Consider the following 19947-nt stretch of genomic DNA (forward strand, 5'->3'; position numbering starts at 1 on the left):
ATGCATGTACTAATATCGAGAGAGTAAGCAAACATTTGTTCAATGAAAAAGAAACAAGCACATATTATTCAAACATTATCATGAAGTACATAAAGAAAACAATAACAATGAAGTTCGTAAAGTTGAAGAAAGAAAAAATACACAACCTGTGGTTCAGAGAAAAGACATGCACGAAAAGTAGAAGAAGAACATTTAGAAAGATATTGCAGAAATTAAACACACCATAACTAAAATTTTCAAGGAAAATTAAAGCCGCCAGCAGGAGGAGGATTTGGCCACATAATGTTGTGGTTATGATCCGCGAAAGGAAGCATCATGTCCTCCCCGGTAAACCCCATATGCTGATGATGATCTGGATGTGGCAGTGGTGTTGGTGGTGGCGCATTCATCATGTCCATGAACCAAGGGTTCTGCTGCTTATGAGCTGCCATCTGAATCATTTGGAGCTGCATTGCCTCCATGTTATGCATGTGATCAAAAACTTGCCTGTTAAGGGATGCATGCTGCATGTTGCTGCCCTCTTCACCATTCTTCATCGCCATGTTGCTGCTGCTGCCCTCTCCATTACTCTTCATCGCTGCCATTCTATGTTCCGTTGCAGCAGCTGACACCCCTTGTGCTCCTTGCACTTGGTTCTGGCTCTTCACAGCCTCCTCCTTAATGTTCTTCATCCTGAGATGTAACTCCTTCAGGTGTTGGTCAATGACCCAGCCGAGATCAGTCAGGTCTGACAGTGTCAAGCCCTGGAGGGACTTTCCGGTTAGGCTTTGGAACAGCACACGAGCCATCTCCTTTTCCCGATTGTCTTTCTTTTGCTTTTTAAGCTGTTCCTGAGCCTTGTTGATTCTTTGCCTCAGGAAAGTCTCCTGATTCACCATCTTCTTGCTTTGCTCCATTTCAGGCATGGTCTTGAACTGCGCAAGCACACGTTGGACTCCCAAGGGGGAAGGCCAAATTTCAGGCTGGGAGTCATAGGGGCTGTAGATAATAGCACAAGCATCAATGTCACAAAGGGTGGTGAGTTCACTCACCTTTTTCATGAGACCCTTCTTCCTTTTCTTATATGTTGCTTTTCGAGCACTATCATTAGTGATGTAGGTAAGTTTCACCTTCTTTCTAGTCATGGCTAGAAAGAAAAGATGAAAATGTTGCAAACTGGGAAGAAGGGAATGAAGGAATGGCCTTTCTGGTTTGCTCTTGCCCTGAAGAGACTTTGCTCTATTTAAAGCAGACATGGGGCTACCTAATTAATGTTGCTTGAAATGCTACAGATTATCTGATGTTTGTCAATTGGATGCGAAATTTAATGTGTGCCAATTGTGATGCATGAATGAGAGACCAAATCCATTTTGATTCTGTTTGAGAATTAAGCATATACACGCCAACCTGTTCCAATGTGTTTGAGCATGAAATAAAGGAGGGGTCTAAAAGTAGTAATGAATCCATATTTGTACAACAAATGTGTGTGAGAAATTAGGATTTCATATGAATGGTAATGAAAGCGAGTTAATGCAAAATCTGGGGCTGATATTCTTAGCAAAAGAGAAGGTTGACAAGTTGTAGACATACATGCATATCAAGGTGTATTGATATTGGATTTATATGGAAAGTTATCTGTTGATTTTCAGTTGGTTCATACAATAAAACATAGATTTTTTGTATCTCATTCAATCATTAGAGGGGAGTTATGTTCCTATCTTTTGCATATCACTTATAAGGTAATCTTTAAGAATTCAAATATTTCTTAACTAATATGATTTCGTTAGTTTTCCGTTACATGGTCCATATCTATATATTTTGTTGAGAGATGTCATAACAATTTCAAAGATTTGACTTCCTAAACCTTAATAATACTTATTGCATCGGGGAGATAAACGGATAAAAATCTTCTACATTATAGTTTATCCGTTACCGTTTCGGTTAGTTTTTGTTTGACTATGATTTCGAAATACACACCGCTGAATTGAATCAGATATTAGACATTATACCACGTCACTATTTTAATTGCTGACGTCACCATTTTTTGAGACTGGTACCCCATACACGACTACACGAGGAATTTCAATTTCTCATTGCATTGCATGATTTGCATCACGTTTTTGGCCAATGACTTCTAAAAAATAGAAAGAAAGAAAAAATGGCAAAATTGGCTTGTAGGCTTGTACCATCATAATATCAAATCGGGCTTGGACTCATGGTTCAATCCCACCCAAACCCGGTAACCCGTTGAACCTTCACAACTAAAGCAGCAACATCCTCTGTTCCAAATTTACAATTGGAGTTGCCAGAGTGAGGTGGTATAATCTCAAGTTTACAATTAGGGTTTTCAGAGGTGAAGGGAATCACAATACTGGGGGAAAGACCCAATCTTTCAGAGTCTTTAGGTAAGTAGCTTGCTTTTGGCGATGAGCTACATTTGAAATTCCTCATTTTGATGCAAATTTTACATACATTGCCGCCCAATTGACTTTGAATTCAGCAATGGAAGAATGCCAATGTCAAAAATCCACAGAGCCAAACAGAGCTTAGTGTCATTGACTGATACCCATTAACGTTCAATCATCATTCTTGCAGGGTTTTTGGCTTCAGGGTTTTGCAGTTTCAGGAGAAGAGGATGAAAGTCAAGATCTTGCGTATCCTTCTCACTGTTTTGTTCTGTTCATCTATTTCAGTGCTACTATTTTTTTCTTTCTTTCATTTCTTAACAATCTTGTTTTGCATTTAGTCATAGTAGCATGACTTTCTGCTTGATGGTATTGGATTAGTATGAAATGGGTTTATCAAGAATTACGATAGTTGATAGGCTTGATAGTTGTACTTCCTGAGTTGTTGTCTAAGTTGAAGACTCGAAATTTCCCTTGGTAAGAAAACCCAGAACACCCTGTATGTTCTTGAAGGCAATCAAGACCTGAGTTTGAAATGAAAATTGTTAGCCTAACATGTTAGTCATGAGTGTTTAGGATATTTCTGTCTGTGTTTTGTTGGGTTTGAGTATTCTGGTAATAATATGAATGTCCTGTATGCTCTAGTATGATGGCAATCAAGACTGGAACTTGCAATGAGAATAGTAGACTTCTAGGATATTCATGAGTGTCTAGCATATACTTGTCTAACATTTATTTTGTTTGAGTAGTTTGATAATAACATGGAAATCCTCGTATGCTCTAGTTTGACATGTTTGCTAGTTATCTAGCCTAAACTTGAAATATTTTTGTTGTGATTTGTGAAATGTCGATGCTGCAAGCATTCTTTAGAAAGAGTTTTTCTTGACCCGCTCTCCTCTTTGTGACTTTCTGCTGGGATTTTAAACAGAGTACGGCCTCTTTATCCCTTTCCCATCTCTTATCTTCATTTATAAATTTTGGATATGATCAATTGCTGTAGTGTATACCTAACATTGATGTGCCCTTTTGTGAGATGTGAAATATTCGTTTGCTTTGAGTTTAATTCATATGTTTTCTTTTTACCTGTAGGTGGCATGCTGTTGCTGCATGGACATGGGATGCACAGGACGAAACATGTGGCATTTGTAGGATGGCATTTGATGGTTGTTGTCCTGATTGTAAGCTCCCTGGGGATGATTGCCCACTAAGTAAGTCATAAACATTATAATTTTTATCATTTCTGTTAATTCATCGGATGAGTTTGTATAGGTTCGAACTTTGCTATTTCAGAAGTGACTCAAATGTTGGCCCACTAAATAAGTCATAAACATTATAATTTTTGTCATTTCTGTTAATTCATCGGATGAGTTTGTATAGGTTCGAACTTTGCTATTTCAGAAGTGACTCAAATGTTGTCTGTAGCCACATATGGCCATGCCCCTTTTTTCAAGCATAGTTAATATGAGATCTGTGGTGCTCAGTGATCTGTGTTAAAATTTCCGATAGTGTTATGGTATAATGTATACAATTGATTTATTAATTTTCAAGCATCAAGGTATGGATTTTCTTTCTTTTTTCCTACTAAATACCTAAAATATGATTCAGATACCTGACAATTTTTATGCCGATGTGTTATAAAATCACAACTACCATGATATGTTTCCCAACAAACTGTGATATCCTATATTTTGGGGACTGGAAGAGTAGATTTATGATAATAATAAAAAATAAAAAAAATAAAAAGGCCAACTAAATTGCTTATTACTTAAGCAGTTTCCCTTTTTTTTTTCTTTTTTTTTTTTGTGGTCTAACTTTTATTCTGTGTTGAACCTAAACAGTGAGGCATTAAGGGATTCTAGATTTAAGATTCAATAGCAACTTCTAGTTTGGATAGTACAGGACAAACGCCAAAAGCAAGCTTAATGCGTTTATATGGTAGACTCTAAACTCTAGTCTGATGGAGGATAAAGGAAGGGAGAGTGAGAGGGTGGTTATGCTTAGAAAGTTAAATAATGTAAAAAAAGAGTAGTTTTAGAAGAAAGATAAGGCCTATAGCTGCGCTAGTTTCAGAGAACATGGGTAATAGGTGAAAATGGTGGAGAGGAGATACCAAGGCATCCAGCCTTCAATAACACTCAATTTTTGTTCATTCCAATCTGATTTGGCTTACGAGAGATAGCCTTATTTATAAGCTTCAGTTACATCTTCCTTAGACTCCTAAAATACCAATATACTTTAGTAGTGGCACCATATATTCCTATTTGCTTGACTGCTGTATGTTTTACGCTCTAGATGTCTGATTATGTTTGTTTATTGCAACATTTGTGTTTCTCATCAACTTTAGTCCAAGGTTGATGCTTTCAATTATATTGGTTTCCTAAGCTAGTAATGCTTTATGAGCGAGTCTTCTGGTGCTGAAGGCTTCAAAAGCATGCTCTATCTCAAAACTCAAAATCCTTGCATGTGAAATTAGACATCAGAAACTGCATGAAATGATAACAACATAAGATCCTATGCTATGTTAACCCTGGCCTGGTTGTAAGCCTTCATCACCTGACTTCCTTAGGTCAAACTGACGGCTTTCTTACTGAATGATCTCAAATGGTTTGAGTATTTGAACAATCTGAAAAGCAATCCCTTTCTTCATGTTCAGTTCAGTAGTAATATGCACTACCTTCCTTTTGTTTATCTTATTTTTGTAATTATAATTGAGAGGTAGTAAACATTCTGGGAGGTAGTGTTCATCACCTGACTTGGGTCAAATTGACAAGCTCTACTTCTGAAAGGTCTTAATTCGTCTGAGTATTCAAAAATTTGAAAATACCTCATTTTCAGTTCAGTTGTAATACACAGTACCTACTTTTAGATTTTCCCACTTTGTGCTTGCATAACTTTTAGTACTATGTAGTGGTCAGAATTGCTACTAGATTTTGACATTTTTCTTTCTGATCTGGTTCCCATAATTTTTAGTTTATCTTGTTCATTATTGTTACAACTTAATATTTGCATGCATTAGGTCTTCATTGCATCGGGTTTGGTAAATTTACAGACTCCTGAGGCACATTGCCTCATGTGCAGTAGGACATTGTACTTACCCTAAAACTTGAATAGACTCTTTATAGCACCAGACTCAAATAAATACTCTTAATAAAACTCAACTTTGACTCTTAGAATGATTCTTGATTTAGTTGTGGGTTGTTTTGCTGTCTTTTAATGACTTGGATTCTTAGACTACCACAGAGAGATGCTTTGGACCCAAAACGCATAAGTTTTGGAGCTGGACCAATGAGTTTAATCTTTGGCTTCCAAAGAGCGTACATCTTTTCTAACCAAGATGTGGCTACTGCATCACTTCTCCCCTCCGAAAGGAACTCGATTCCGTTGAGTATGGAGCTTGACCAGTTACAGAGTTATCAGTTTCACTCTGTTTAAGAGAGAAAGTGCATGCTGTCTACTTGAGCTTTGTAGATGGCTAGACTTTAGTAGGCAGGTACCTAAACTTATACTCCCATCTGTCAAGGAATATGTATTTTTATACCCACAATAGAATAGATCACCAATAAGGATATGGCAGACTTTCATGGGCAGCAGATCAAATTTCAGTGTCAACCAATCCCGCAATTGAATATGTCACCAAAAAAGGTTCATGGAAGAGATTTGTATTTTTTTACCCATCTCACCTTGTATAGGTTTCGATATGGCTTAATAGGCAACCCACTCTAGGTGGCATGCTGTTGCTTCATGGACTTGGATGCACAGGATGAAACATGTGGGATTTGTAGGATGTCATTTGGCGGTTGGTTTGGATGATTCCCCACTAAGAGACTTTATGGGTTTGAAGCGTTTGTGTAATCTTTTGTCATTTATGTTGATTCATGGGATAAGTGGCCTATAAACTGGGCTGCAAGAAGTGACTAGATTTTGTCTTACCTGTTTCAAACTTGATTAGTATGATTTCTATGGGCCTTGTTACTCATTCATGTAATGGCATAAGTTGATTGCAATGGTGTTTGTCTGCAATTGCTGAATAGTATATGGTTTATGCAGTGTATTATTAATTTACAAGCATCATCATTTGGATCTTCTCTGATTTTCTCCTATAAACTATCTAAATATGAAGTTACCTATCAATGAGGGGTTAGTAGGAACTGCTTGGCTCATGGTTTGCTGCCATGTGGATCTGGTCATCTGGGGTTTGAGCTCTCACAGAGCCCACATAGCTATTTGCTAGAGTTTGCTGCCTCCTAAAGATTGTAGGGTTCAGGGTTGCCAACGCCTTATGAAATCATGACCAAGAAGGCCAACCAATTTGTTTAGTGTGCAAGATTTTACCTTGTTTTCTTTAATATTATTGGGTACTGAACCTGAAGACTCATTAATGGATTCTAGAATTGTATAGAAATTTAACGTTTCACTGTGAGATTCTATACTATTCCATTTTAATATGAGAAAGGAGAATAGATAGGTTAGTAGTTAATATGAAACCCCTGCAGTATCTGTGATGACACATATTATATTAGAGGACCGTTAGATAGCTTAAAAGTCTATATGGTAGTCTAGACACTCAATCTGATTATCTTCGGTTGTTGATGTCTGTTTTTCTGGTCAACATTACTTCAACTTAAGATTTCATTATGGTTATATAAGCTAGCATGGTCCTTTTGTTGCTGAAGGCTTCCAAAGCATGCTCTACCTAGACATCCAATCTGGTAATTGTCATTTATTGATGTTTGTATTTCTGGTTAACATTTGACCATTACTTCAACCTAAGGTTGATTATTCTGCGTTTTTATATAATTTTTAAAGCTAGTGTCTGCATGTAGGTAGTGTGCTTTTGTAACTGAAGGCTTCAAAGCATTCTCTACTTCAAAACTGAAAGTCATTGCATGAGAAATTAGACATCTGATAGTGCAAGACACAATAACACATAAGATACTAGGTCAGCCATTTAATTGGCAAAGCTTTTCTACCTAATCACTTCTCATAGTCTAATGATGCAAGGATGATGATTCACATGATGACTGTAAGTTTTATCTTTTAAAGACCATTTGTGAGAGCGTGGAGAGAAGAGATAAGGTTATATATGTTAGGGGTAGGGGAGAAGACTTCATAGTAATCTTTTGATTTTAGAAAAATTGGAGGAGATGAAATCGTTTCTCCTTTGGCTTGGTATGGTTCTTATTTTTTTTTTTTTTTTGCTTCTTTGAATTAGCAGATCTTTTTGTTGGTACTTGTGATCAATTAATTTTAATAAAAGTACACCTTTTCCAAAAAACAAAATAACAAAGTTAAAAACCAAGTCTTTTTTCTCATTTTGAGTTCGTTTTTAATATGCAGTTACTATCTTTTGATTTTTCTATTTTCTTTTTCGGGATGCAAGGGTCATCAGTCATGGCTAATAGATTCTGACATTGCCCATTTTGCCTTGTAGTCTGATATGTGTGTTCTACTAAATCTTTTCTTGTTTGTTCATTATTGGTGAAACTTTATGTTGATCTGTCATTAACTATTATTTATCTTGCAGTTTGGGGTGCATGCAACCATGCATTTCATCTTCATTGCATCCTAAAATGGGTAAATTCACAGACTTCTCAAGCGCATTGCCCCATGTGCCGGAGGGAGTGGCAGTTCAAAGGATGAGAGAAAAATTGGGATCCCCTTTATGGAATTCCTTCCCCCTTTTCTCTCTGTCTTGATGTGCACGGATTGCCAGTGCAGTTGCAAATGTTAGGTCGTGTATATCTGGTTATCTATGCTGAGGCAACTCCTCAAGGTTTCAGTTGTCAGTCATTTGATGTATTCCCTCCAAGTCTCGTGTAGTATACCTCTCTATTGAACTATAAATGACTATAAGTGATCCTTTTTTCTTCTTCTTGGGTTTATGTGGTATCAGAACCCATATACCTAGAAGGTTATTATAAACTTTGCATTTGATTAAGGGCTTTCTTGTGGATTAAGACCGCTATTCTTTAATTTGCTAACTTAGATCACACACTACTTCTATCTTTATAGAAGTAGCTCTTTCTTGAAGCTCCCATGGTACCAGCTCTGTTACTATTAGTTTTTTCCTTTGTTCCAATATCAAGGACAGTTGGAATTGAAACTTGTAAAACCGAGTATAAAGGAAAGGTAGGATAATGCCAAAACCCCGAACACGTTATCGGGGTGATGCCTTTGCATGATGTTTCATTTTTCACTGAATTCTTATGATTGCTTCATCCGTTCTTGACATATCAAGTGGTACACAAATTCCTCAGTTGAGTTGCATATCGGCCTATAAACTATGCTGTTTGAGAAGTGAGGTGTTGACCTTGCTACTCTTTCATTTATCGGCATCAATTGATAGCAACGCCCTGTGATTGTTTACTATCTTATGCAATGTGCAGTTCATTGCTAATCTTCAAGCATCAGCATTTGGTTGTCCTTTCTTGTGACTAGAACAGTAGGTCGTATATCATGTAGAAAGCCAAGTAGCCAACCATTCAACCATCAGTTTTGTATCTGACCAATTATTTTGTGTATATAACTTAAAGAGGGCACCGTTAATTTGTTGTATTCCATCCAAGTTTTATAGAATAAATCTTCTATTAATATAGAAACCTATCAATTTTTTGGTTATTTGGTCTTGATGTTTCGAGTGACGATCATCTTCAAATTGGTATCATAATCTGTACGTGTTGCTCGTGATCTTATCTTTTCCTCGCATAATACTTGTTTATGTCAATGTGGAACTAGATATGAAAAGTATATAAGTCGGTGCTTCATTGTAACTTAGTCTGTACGCAACCACCTTGATTAGACACCATCTGTGCTTCTGTGCCTTTATTCTTTGTGTTTCGTTCCCACATCAAGGACTGGTTGATCATACCATATTTGAAATATCCGTTACAAAATTGTAGAAACAAAGCAAAGTAATAAGAGAATTAAAGGCAAGAAACATATGAAAGTCATAAACCGTATTTGACTATCAATAATACATACAATCGACGATGTAGTCAGATTCAGACTAAAAGAAAGCTAGTTCAAAAAACCAGGTATTAACCTTCATAAGGGAGACATCTCTTTTTCACGATATGGTCTAGTACAGTTCTAAGGCCAAATTTGCTAACAGCCGTTCTAGCATCTCTAAACCCTTGGCCATAAATTTCGTCTTCACTGTATTCCATAGAACTCGATAGAAGGTCTTTCAATTTTCTTGAATACTGAACTTGCTCATTGGTCTTGTACAAGGAGTCAACACGACTGGAACAAAACCACTCCATCCACATGTATGACATTAACTCACAAAAACCTTCTTCAACCCTTTCTTCTAATCCCGTAACACCAGCAGTGTACAACCACGCATGCATCATCTCATGTGCCACTGTTGCACCCATGTCTACATTCGCCATCCCAAACAAAACTATCAATGCTTCTATATTGCCTGAACTTCTTCGCCGCGCAGTTAACTTATGAGGACGTCTTAACATCTCCAGTTTTCTCTCCACTTCAATACTTCCTTCAATTTTTGAACATTTTTTAATCCTCACTAAAGCACGCAAACCGCCAAAACTATACCATACTGTACCCCTCATGTTATCAACAGGAGATTTGAATTTGAGCATAGCATTCTTGTCCAACAATAAAACACGAATGTCTTCATCCGTTTTGAGGTTTAAACTTCTGTAGAATTCGTGCACGTATTGAATGAGGGGCTTGCATTCCTTTGGGTCAATGATAGCAATGGAAGAACAATCTGAGCAAAGTTTTCGACCATCAGTAAGGTCCAAATATTTTGTTTCTTTAAGAAATTTGAAACAAGTATAACATCTCGGAGTCCCATCGGATTCATGTTTCTCACACACTCTTTGATCCCAAAATTCATCATCAATCAATTTATCATACTCTTTGTCGCAAACATCACATTTAGCCATAATGATAAATAGGTTATGAGACAAAATAATCACAATTCACTTGTATGATTTTATATAGAATACCATAGAATCAAATGTGGACTTGTCACAAATTATCTTAATGTATATGATAATTGAGCTTAATGTTAAACCTACTTTAACATGGATACAAATTGTACATCAACTCTAGTAACTTAAGGAAAACTGTGTATCTATTCATTAATGTGAATTGCTTAGTCTACAAGAAATGCTACAAGTCTGTGATACATTAAGAATCTAAATAAGAGACTTATACTTATGAGTTACCTTAATGGAAGGACTCTAAGGTTAAGCTATCCTATATCAATCAATTTGTCCCTGTTATTACCACGACATATAGCATTAGTTCTGTACACCGTAACCAGTTGTTCTTGAAGTTGCAGTGCTGCGCTCAGAGATGGAGACCATCCCTATTGTTGCTGAAGGTAAGCCTTGATCCTTTTTACTGTTGATATCAAGCATGTGTGTATATTGTTGTGAGCATGAATGTATGGTTTTACATACCATGGACCTAATTAGGAAACTGATCAGTACATAACCCAAATTAACTAGGATTGAGAACGTAATCAACTTGGAATAGCTAGGAAGCTAGCCTAATGAAACTAGGAAATATAATATTTGAATATTTTCCCACATTTTTTCAGTACTCCTTGCTTATTACAAAGGCATATATTTGTTGTCAGTGTCGACATTTGCTCATAGATGTACCCATATGATTTGTGTTGTCTGTAACTGAATGCCGACGTCTCATAATTAATACCATGTTGCACATGGTTTTGTAATGATAGCAACCTGATATCTTTCCCCAACTAACTGTCAAACCCTAGATAGACTACTTGTGACTGGAACAGTAGGTTTATCATCAAGAAAAGCCAGCCAATTACTGTTCATATTTGCAGGAATCTATCCATTCATGGATTCTAGATTCAAAATTATTCCAAACAGCTTCTGTTTTAATATAAGATTGATCAATAGTTTTCTATTATATAACGTACCTCGCTGCTCGGTTTCATACCTTCATCATCTGAGCTTAATTTGCTGACTAAATTAGGTTGATCAGATTGACAAGCTATATTCAAATGAATTGAACCCAATAACCCTGTCTTTCTCCACCTTCGACTCAGTTGCAACAAAGTTTTTTTTTTTTTTTTTTTTTTTTTTAAAGAAATTATGACAATTCCAGTACGACAATTTAATTTGTTGATAAAAGATCATTTACACTTAATAGTATGCGGGCAAACAAAACAAGTTTGTGTTTCATGATGAAAATAGCAATCTAATTCGTTACCCTAAATATTTCGTATTCACATATTTTGGGAAGTAGTGGTGATTTGGTGCAACTAATTAATGTAAATTTTTATTTGACATTGCTTTAGTAGCTAGTGTGATTATTCATTATTCTAGTCCGTCTTTTTACTTTGTAACAGATTAGTTCTAATCATCTTAACTGTTTGATTTCATATCGGGATGATTTAGATTGAGGCAGCTCTCCATATATATCAAAAATCACTTTTCCATATGCATTTCTTGTCAAGTGTAAATTCCTAGTAATTTAATCTAAACCTGACTATGAATCCATAGTGTGGCGTGCTATACTTTATGCGGCTCGTGATCTTATTCTTGATGATATTAACATATACTTTATTACAATATTATTCTTGATGATATTAACATATACTTTATTACAATATTTGTTGAGAATATATACATCTCACATGGGAAAAATGGGACCTTGCCTATGGGTTTATAAGAGTTTGGGCCACTCTATCTATTGCCAATTGGTTTTGGATGTGATCCCCAGATTACTTTATCATGGTATCAGAGCGGGTTATCCCACGTGTGCATGTCTCGCGGCCACACGGGCTCCACGTCACCCAAAGTTGTCCATGTGTATGGCTTGAAAATTCGCGTGATCCCCAGATTACTTTAACAATATTAGCGAGGCATTTGAGGAAACCTCTGGATAATCCTTGTTTCTGTCGTCAATGTGGAATTAGATTATCCAAAACCATATAAGGTTTGTCAATTTGGAAACGATAAGAGAATGGATTATCACTATAAATAATGGTGAAACTTAGTTGACAAGCAACTACCTTGATAGACGCCATCTGCCCTTGGTTCTTTTTGTTTAATACCGACACCAAGGACAGTTGGTATGAAGAAAAGTTAAGGAAGTGACATATGAAATGGCTCTTTTTCAACCCTTTAGTGTAAAACCCATAAACCTTCTAGTTTGAGCTTCAGCATTGCTGTGATGCAAGAATGAGTTAGGAACTTTCCGTTATTGTTTTCTTCTGTTTGGGCTCGAATCAACAAAATATTCTTACACTGTTTTTGTAAATTAAATTTCTAGAAAGTTAAAACGAATGTGATTCCCATACAAAAGAAGAATGTGACACTTCAAGAATTTGTCGCATGGTTTATTTGGGTTGGAGAAGGGATAGAACTTGTTCCTTTGCTAAATGATAACACTACGAACAAAGATATGAATAATGATTAATGGAGCACTCAATATTATTCATAAAGCTAGTGATACCCTCCAAACCCTACTGGGTTGGATGGATGAGAATCCACAAAATTTAAATCAAATCCACATTGAGAATTAAATAAATAATTAATGTTTTAAGACACATTAATCCACAATACCAACCAAGCCCACAACAGATAGGACATGGTGGGGAAACATAACGAACTCGATACAAAGTAGAAAATGACGCACTACATTATTGGCTACACCAAACAAGTGCTATCCAATCCAACGGTACAAGTGCTATCCAATCCAACGGTGAAAAGTGAAAACTACAGGCCTTATGTGCCATTTGCATCTGTACGACTACCACCTGTCCACATAAAAAGAAAGAACAAATGTAAGAGTAGTTCACTAGCCATAAAAATAGTAAGAATAGTACTGTTGTCTTAAGAGTCAAAAAGGACGCAGATTTCATTAATAAAGACAATAGACATATGTGACATTTCTAACTACAATAGAAATTTCGATTACTTCGGAGATACTTAAACTCTTGTGCAGTACTAATATGAATTGTTTACAAAGTCGAATTATAGGGTCAACGATGATACCCATGATAAGTAAACCACAATTAGTTTGGGAAAAAAAAGTTGAATATATTTAAAAGCAAGAAATATCTTCCACCATACTATCATTTCTCCTTTAAAATGACTTCAAGTTGAAGGGATATATTACTTTTTAAAGGTATATTTTACTTTTTGAATGGCAAAGATTATCCCATATTAGGGATGACAAAAATCTCCAACGGGGCGGAGCTCCATTGGATACACGCCCCTAATGAGTAATGAGGGGAGAATTCGGGGACAAATGGGGAATGGGGATGGGAATCCCCAATCCCTGCTATCTAAGATTGGGGATAGGACAGGGATGGTATTGTGATCCCCATCTCCAAACTCACCTCAATAATATATACATATATTTAACTTATATATATTTTAATTTATTTTTTATAATATAAATCACAAATATATACATTTACTATTTTACTTTAATGGCTACACTTTTACTTTAATGCTGTTTTGACTTTTGCATTCACTGAATTATGATTTATGGATTTAATCATGTTTTAAATTTATTTATTCTAGATTTTGATTTTTAAAAAGACAATATGAGAAAAAAATATTTTATTTATTAAATTCTTATTGGGGATTTAGGGCGGGTTTGGAGGCTTAGTCCCCAGTGGGGATGGGGATAGGGACAGAAAATCCCCAATATATTTTTATTGTGAATTGGGGCGGGGATGGTGGTAGAGAATAACCCCGGTGGGAATGGTATTGTGATCCCCATCCCCAACCCGCCCCATTGCCACCCCTATCCCATATAAAAATAAAAACAAGTACTATAATCAAAATGGTCCTAATTAACAAAAAAGGGAACTTACAGAAAATGAAGTACGATTGGCTACATCATTTGGTGATGGACCAGATAGCATAGATGATCCCAGGAAGGTAACCAAAAAGGGTCAGTATTAGACAGATCCAGAACTCCGCCTGCAAAAGTCATATGCAATAAAAATTAACCCTCCAGAGCTTCATACACGTCAGTGATCTATGCACAGAAACACAGAGAGAAATCAAAGGTATAAGTGGCTACTGACCCCGCAGCCAAACCTCAGGAAGACCCCAAGAGGAGGCAAGAGGATGGCGATGATGATGTCGACGCAGGTTGCTGTACTCATACTTGAAACAACAGAGTAAAAAGAAGAACTTGAAGAAGAAGAATTTGGTAACTGCTGTGTTAAAGGTTGCTGAAGGAAACTGTGAGGTAGAGACTAGGGAGTGGAGGGTTATATAGAGAGAGCAGCAGTCTGCTGATCGATGAGGAAAATACGTGGAGGCTGGGCATTGGGTGCATACAGTAGAGTATCGTGTACGCGCTTGCTAAGCCCTAGCTGTAAAGGGTTTTCTTCGAGTAAATCTCACTGTTGGAGGTTCCCCAGAATATGTCACAGCCTATAATATCCCTATAAATATCTACAGCCATACATTCCTTATTAGGAAAAATAAATCTACAGCCAGGTTTGCATAAATGGGTGAACATGCATGGGCACGTGTCAGACTGTCAGTCAGCCATCTTGCATGCATTGGGCACGTGTCAGTCAGCCATCAACTCCTTCTATAAGGACCCCTCATTGATCGGTGCAATAGCGACGAATGAAACTTGATGGGGCCATGTATTTCAATTCAAAACCAAGTGCAAATGAATAACCGACCTAGACATACATCATGTGTTGTTAAGGTCTAATAAGTGGTTTGAAACATTTTTAAATGCCAACACCTCTCAATATCTCATACCATATATGTGTAATAATGGAGCTAGAAATTAGAAGTCACATTCAAAATTAGCTGGTGGTGCGAATCTCTGTACGTATCTTATAATCTATGCAAGCCACAACCCTCCAATATTCTCTTGGTAACAGTGTTTTGAAAATTAACCAACTCGTCGACATAAAAATTATCAAATTATGACTCCAAGACAATTTTCTTTCCTTCAAACAAAAGTATACGAGAAAAATTTTATAGACCTAGAAACGTAGGAAAATTATTTAAAATAAGAGGTCTCCTTTTATAACATCAATAAAAATAATTAATTTGCCATGTGGATTGTTTAGAATATCCTCTTATGCTTCAAGACTCGTTTGTTCCATCCTTTTTGCTACTTGAGAGTTCATGAATTGATTCCTCTAATGATTTTGCTTTCTCTTCGTCACGGTTTACATATCGTTGTAAATTAGGATTTTGTTTAATTTGTTTAAATATTTTTAATTTTCACACTTAATTTTTTTTTATCAGATAAACAACTCAAATGCTACAACTAGTCTTTCGTGAGTCGAACTCACAACCTCCCACTTGCCAAAAGATCATTTTGCTACCATATGTATAAAATTTCAAATCATACTCATAAGGACAAACTTTTGTATATAAAGACAATTTGTTATTTTAATGTCATTTGTCAATAACACAATTACAATTATAACTCTGGATATGGATAACTAAACATTAATTATTTTCTTTAATTCAAACTTTTTTCTATTCAAATGAAGAGAGAGAGCCAGTACCATTTGGTCTAGTGGCATAGTTTCCCCTTTATAAGTGGGAGGTTGTGAGTTCGACTCACGAAAGACTAGTTGTAGCATTTGAGTTGTTTACCTGATCAAAAAAAAAAAAAATGAAGAGAGATAAAACACATCAGACACTCATCCAGTTCTGCTACTGCTTTATGATGATGAAGAAGAGATTAATGTTAGCCCTGTTATCGCTTTTGGGGATGGAGAAGAAATGACAAACTCTTGCTACTACTTGCAGATTGAGACAATATTAAAGGTTAGCTGCCATTGCTTCGAGATGGATATGAGATAAATGTTAGCTCTACTACTGCTTTTGGGGATAGAGACTATTTGAAAATGGAGACAATATTAAATGTTAGCTGCTACTACTTCGGAATGGAGATGACATAAATGTTAGCTCTGCTACTATTTTGGGACCATTCTATTAAGATCGCATTTTAAACAAGACAATGAATTGTAGCTCATGCTCATGCTTAGCACGGAGGAAAGGAAAACTCTGCTCATATAGAGGTCAGTGTACAATTGAACCAATTCAAGAGCGAGTAATTTTGGAGGAAGGAGTAAGGTTCTATCCATGAGCTGCATGTCTGTGAGGATCGCCACTTTGATGTAGTTGAGAGTTTGAGATTGAAGAGAGGTATGAGGCCATTGACAAGTGGAGAGAGATAACATAAACAAGAGTCAATCTGCTACTGCTTAACTTCCCGTCTTTATTTTCCAAAAAGAGAGAGAGAAAAGAAGAAAATATAGCAAAATGAACAACAATCAAAATCCCTAATTCCCAAAATTCAAAAAGACCTGAGCATGTGCCATTGATATAGGCGATGTACTTGTCGTTGCTCCGGTTGAGCACGTAATCGGTGAGGCCCTTGTGGAGAATCCCCATCTGGAAGTTGAAGTCCTTAATGATGACCGAGAATCGTCATCGGCGACGGCTCTAGAGAACGGTGATAGGAGGACAAGGATGACGAGAATGGATGGGATGACGACGGGCAGATTGACTAGCAGCTCGCCCTTGCAAGAATCCTAAAGTAGCCGTGTTGAGTGACATCAATTAAGGGCTCAAAGCGGAAGAGATTGCGGTAATTTCAAGGCTACCAGTCAATTGAAATTAAGGGAGAGGGAAAGGGATGAAGATCCCTCTTTTGGAGTTTGTCAGATTATCTCCAACAGGTTCCCTATAATTTCCCTATTATAGAGAAGCAAAAATTAAAATCTCTAAAAAAATTTATGCTCCAACTCCAACAGATTCTTCCATAATTTTTTCCTAAATCCTTCCCTAAAATTTTACAGATTGCTGTAAATATAGAGAATTTTGTTTTCTCTCTCATCACTATCTCTATTTTAGGGATAATTATAGGGAATCTGTTAGAGCAAAACAACCAAATTTTTCTCTAAAATGAAGAAAAATCAAGATATGGAGAAACTGTTAGAGTTGCTCTCAGCGACATCGCATTAAATTTAACAAAATATTATTTTAATTTGTAATTGCGTATGGAAGATCAAGGATTAGACCTGCTCTATTTTTTTAGACTTGGACTCCATGTTCTTATTTATATTGAGATTTTTAATTTTATTTGGTGCTATTATGCATTTTTCTATTTTTCTTCTATTGAAAAATAAAATAAAAAATAGTGACCATAAGCTCAATTCTTACGGTGTGATATTTTGTATATGGAGTGTCAACGTGAAAGATGTTGAATATCATAAAACCTTAATGTTTTTGTTTTTTCTTCCGTGTTGCAATCACACGACTGACACGAGTACAAGTAGATATGATCTTCCTTCCTGAATCCTTTTGTTTTTTCTTCTGTCCGTTCTCATTTCTTAATGTGATGGATCTGGGGTCTTCCTTACGGAATAACGTTCCCCAGGAGCACCAAAATGAGTAGGAGCAGCACCAACGGCTCATGGGTTGCCACCCCATGCTGCAACAACGGCGGCGATGGAGGCTCCAAAAATGTAGAGCCCCTGATGGGACACATCCATATAAACGCACCACAAATGTGACGTAACCGTCCTTCTCTATTTAATAGAACTATTTTAGGTCTAACCCTAATTCTTTAAGCACAAGGACTTGAACATGCACCCACGTTTGAGGGTATGTCCGTAGGTCGGCCTTTGTTTCTTCATGTAAGAGAGGTCATGCGGGATGTGGCTTGTTGGCCTATTCTGAAGTTTTTTAACCGTAGTGGCCTAGGAATTCTCTCTTTCAAAAGTTTTTCAATATTTCAGTTTGGACTACTAAGTTTATCCAACTGTCCAATGTGAACATATTCTCTATCTATATCTTCATAAGTATTAAGGATATATAATTTTAATATTATGTGAACGACCAACATAAATAATACGAAGATGTGATTTTGAGGAAAGATTTGATTGGATAGCGGAACTGCGGACCTACCATGTGATAAGACTGCCTTATATGTGTTTTAGGCTTATTGTGAACTTCCTATAATCTTCTCTCTTTTCATGTCTTTACATTTAATGAGTTGGATTTAAAGGAAGCTTATTCATTAGGCCAATATCGGTTGAGACGAAAATGAAACAAATTCTCTTTTATTAAATTGGAGAGCTAAGATTGATACATCAACTCCTCAATAATTCAACTATTTTACCTTCTTCAACAGATAGACAAATCATGGGGAACACAATGTTGAAGGGAGTAAGGAGGGGGGGAATAGAAAAAGAAAAAGAAGACACACTACATCAAATATCAACTGTCCATTGGCTATACCAAACAAGTACTATGCAATCCAATGGTGGAAAACAAGCTTTCAATGCAGAAACCAGAAGACAGATGTGCCATTTCACATCTTTATCACTACTACCTGTCCAAAACAAACACGGCACAAGAAAAAGGAAAACGATTAGTTCTCTCCGTCTCTGTCAAAACACACACATATCACATTATTAATTTATTATAGGCAAGTAGACATAAATTAGTGCAGCGCATCATGTCATGTAGACCCAATATTATTATTAATAGCAAAGCTTGTTTACCATAATTATCCTTGCTCATTAAAGCGTACATCTTGCTTTTTTATTGGCAAGGTTATGTGTATAATAATATTTTTATGAGCGAGGAAATCTTTGTTCAGATTTAATCAACAGAAAGAAAAAGAAGAACTTACAGAAAATGAAGGATTTATCCCTTTTTATTATGAATATCCTTGTTCGTTATACTATTCTAAAGTTGAGGGGATGTATTATTACTTTGTAAAGGGTATATAGATAGAAATATGAAGAAATTGGCTTAATCAACAGAAAAAAGAAAAAAGAAAAAAAAACTTACAGAAATTGAAGCATGACTAGCTACTTCACTTGGTGATTATATAGATGGCATAGATAATCCCAGGGATGTAACCGAAAATGGTCAGCAACAGACAGATCCAGAACTCCACCTGCAAATTAGATAACCCAGAGATCATTTAAAAGATTAACCCTAAAGAACTCCATCTCAATTCAGTGATCCATAACATGGACAGAAAAAGAGAAACATATATAGAGAAATCAGAGGTGTATATATATAGAGAATTAAGTACTGACTTGGCAGCCAAACTTGAGGAAGACCCCAAGAGGAGGCAAGAGGATGGCGATGAGTATATCGATAAAGTTTGCTGTTCCTTCACTCGGCATGTTTGCTTAGCTCTGATTTCGAAACTAGAGAGACTGAGAATTAAGAGGAGTTGTTGCCCCGCTCTGCTCTGGATTTGTGTTTGGTGTCGAAACTGTGTGTTAGATAGGGGGTTTATATACAAGGGATTAGGGAGTCGCTGTCCGGTGATGAGGAACCACGTGGAGGCGACGTATTGGGTAGATAAAATACAGTATCGTGTACCCGCTGGCTTTGCTTAGCCCTGTAAAGTTTCTCCGGTGTGTAAATCTCACTTTTGGGGGTTCGTGAGAGTATCTTAACAGCCTAGCCTCTCCCCACCACCCAATAAGGAAAAAGAATCATACAGCTAGGTTTCATAAATGGATGAACATGCACGTGTCACTCTGTACTGTTAAGGTAAGGTCACACCATTGATGCAA

General features: G+C 36.5%; 5 protein-coding genes across 5 annotated transcripts; 1 reads left to right on the forward strand and 4 right to left on the reverse strand.

Annotated features, from left to right (window-relative positions):
- Nucleotides 1-236: 236 nt before the first annotated feature.
- On the reverse strand, nucleotides 237-1195 carry LOC133722729 (agamous-like MADS-box protein AGL80). The gene has a single exon (XM_062149601.1). The coding sequence runs from the start codon at nucleotides 1122-1124 to the stop codon at nucleotides 237-239; it is 888 nt and encodes a 295-aa protein (XP_062005585.1). The 5' UTR covers nucleotides 1125-1195.
- A 2172-nt stretch (nucleotides 1196-3367) lies between these two features.
- On the forward strand, nucleotides 3368-8341 carry LOC133722730 (anaphase-promoting complex subunit 11). The gene is made up of 3 exons (XM_062149602.1): nucleotides 3368-3402; nucleotides 3474-3592; nucleotides 7909-8341. Exons 1-3 carry the CDS (start codon nucleotides 3368-3370, stop codon nucleotides 8022-8024), a joined length of 270 nt encoding a protein of 89 aa, XP_062005586.1. The 3' UTR covers nucleotides 8025-8341.
- Nucleotides 8342-9421: 1080 nt separating this feature from the next.
- Nucleotides 9422-10297, reverse strand: LOC133722731 (protein DA1-like). The gene has a single exon (XM_062149603.1). The coding sequence runs from the start codon at nucleotides 10295-10297 to the stop codon at nucleotides 9422-9424; it is 876 nt and encodes a 291-aa protein (XP_062005587.1).
- Nucleotides 10298-12805: 2508 nt separating this feature from the next.
- LOC133722069 (hydrophobic protein RCI2A) lies at nucleotides 12806-14616 on the reverse strand. The gene is made up of 3 exons (XM_062148884.1): nucleotides 14440-14616; nucleotides 14224-14332; nucleotides 12806-13155 (listed from the first exon to the last, which is right to left on the reverse strand). Exons 1-2 carry the CDS (start codon nucleotides 14518-14520, stop codon nucleotides 14249-14251), a joined length of 165 nt encoding a protein of 54 aa, XP_062004868.1. The 5' UTR covers nucleotides 14521-14616; the 3' UTR covers nucleotides 12806-13155; nucleotides 14224-14248.
- A 3836-nt stretch (nucleotides 14617-18452) lies between these two features.
- LOC133722522 (hydrophobic protein RCI2B) lies at nucleotides 18453-19645 on the reverse strand. Its single transcript, XM_062149405.1, has 3 exons — nucleotides 19459-19645; nucleotides 19205-19313; nucleotides 18453-18740 (listed from the first exon to the last, which is right to left on the reverse strand). Exons 1-2 carry the CDS (start codon nucleotides 19546-19548, stop codon nucleotides 19230-19232), a joined length of 174 nt encoding a protein of 57 aa, XP_062005389.1. The 5' UTR covers nucleotides 19549-19645; the 3' UTR covers nucleotides 18453-18740; nucleotides 19205-19229.
- Nucleotides 19646-19947: the final 302 nt, after the last annotated feature.

Source organism: Rosa rugosa, chromosome 7 (genome assembly GCF_958449725.1).
Source record: "Rosa rugosa chromosome 7, drRosRugo1.1, whole genome shotgun sequence".
NCBI classification, from domain to species: domain Eukaryota; kingdom Viridiplantae; phylum Streptophyta; class Magnoliopsida; order Rosales; family Rosaceae; genus Rosa; species Rosa rugosa.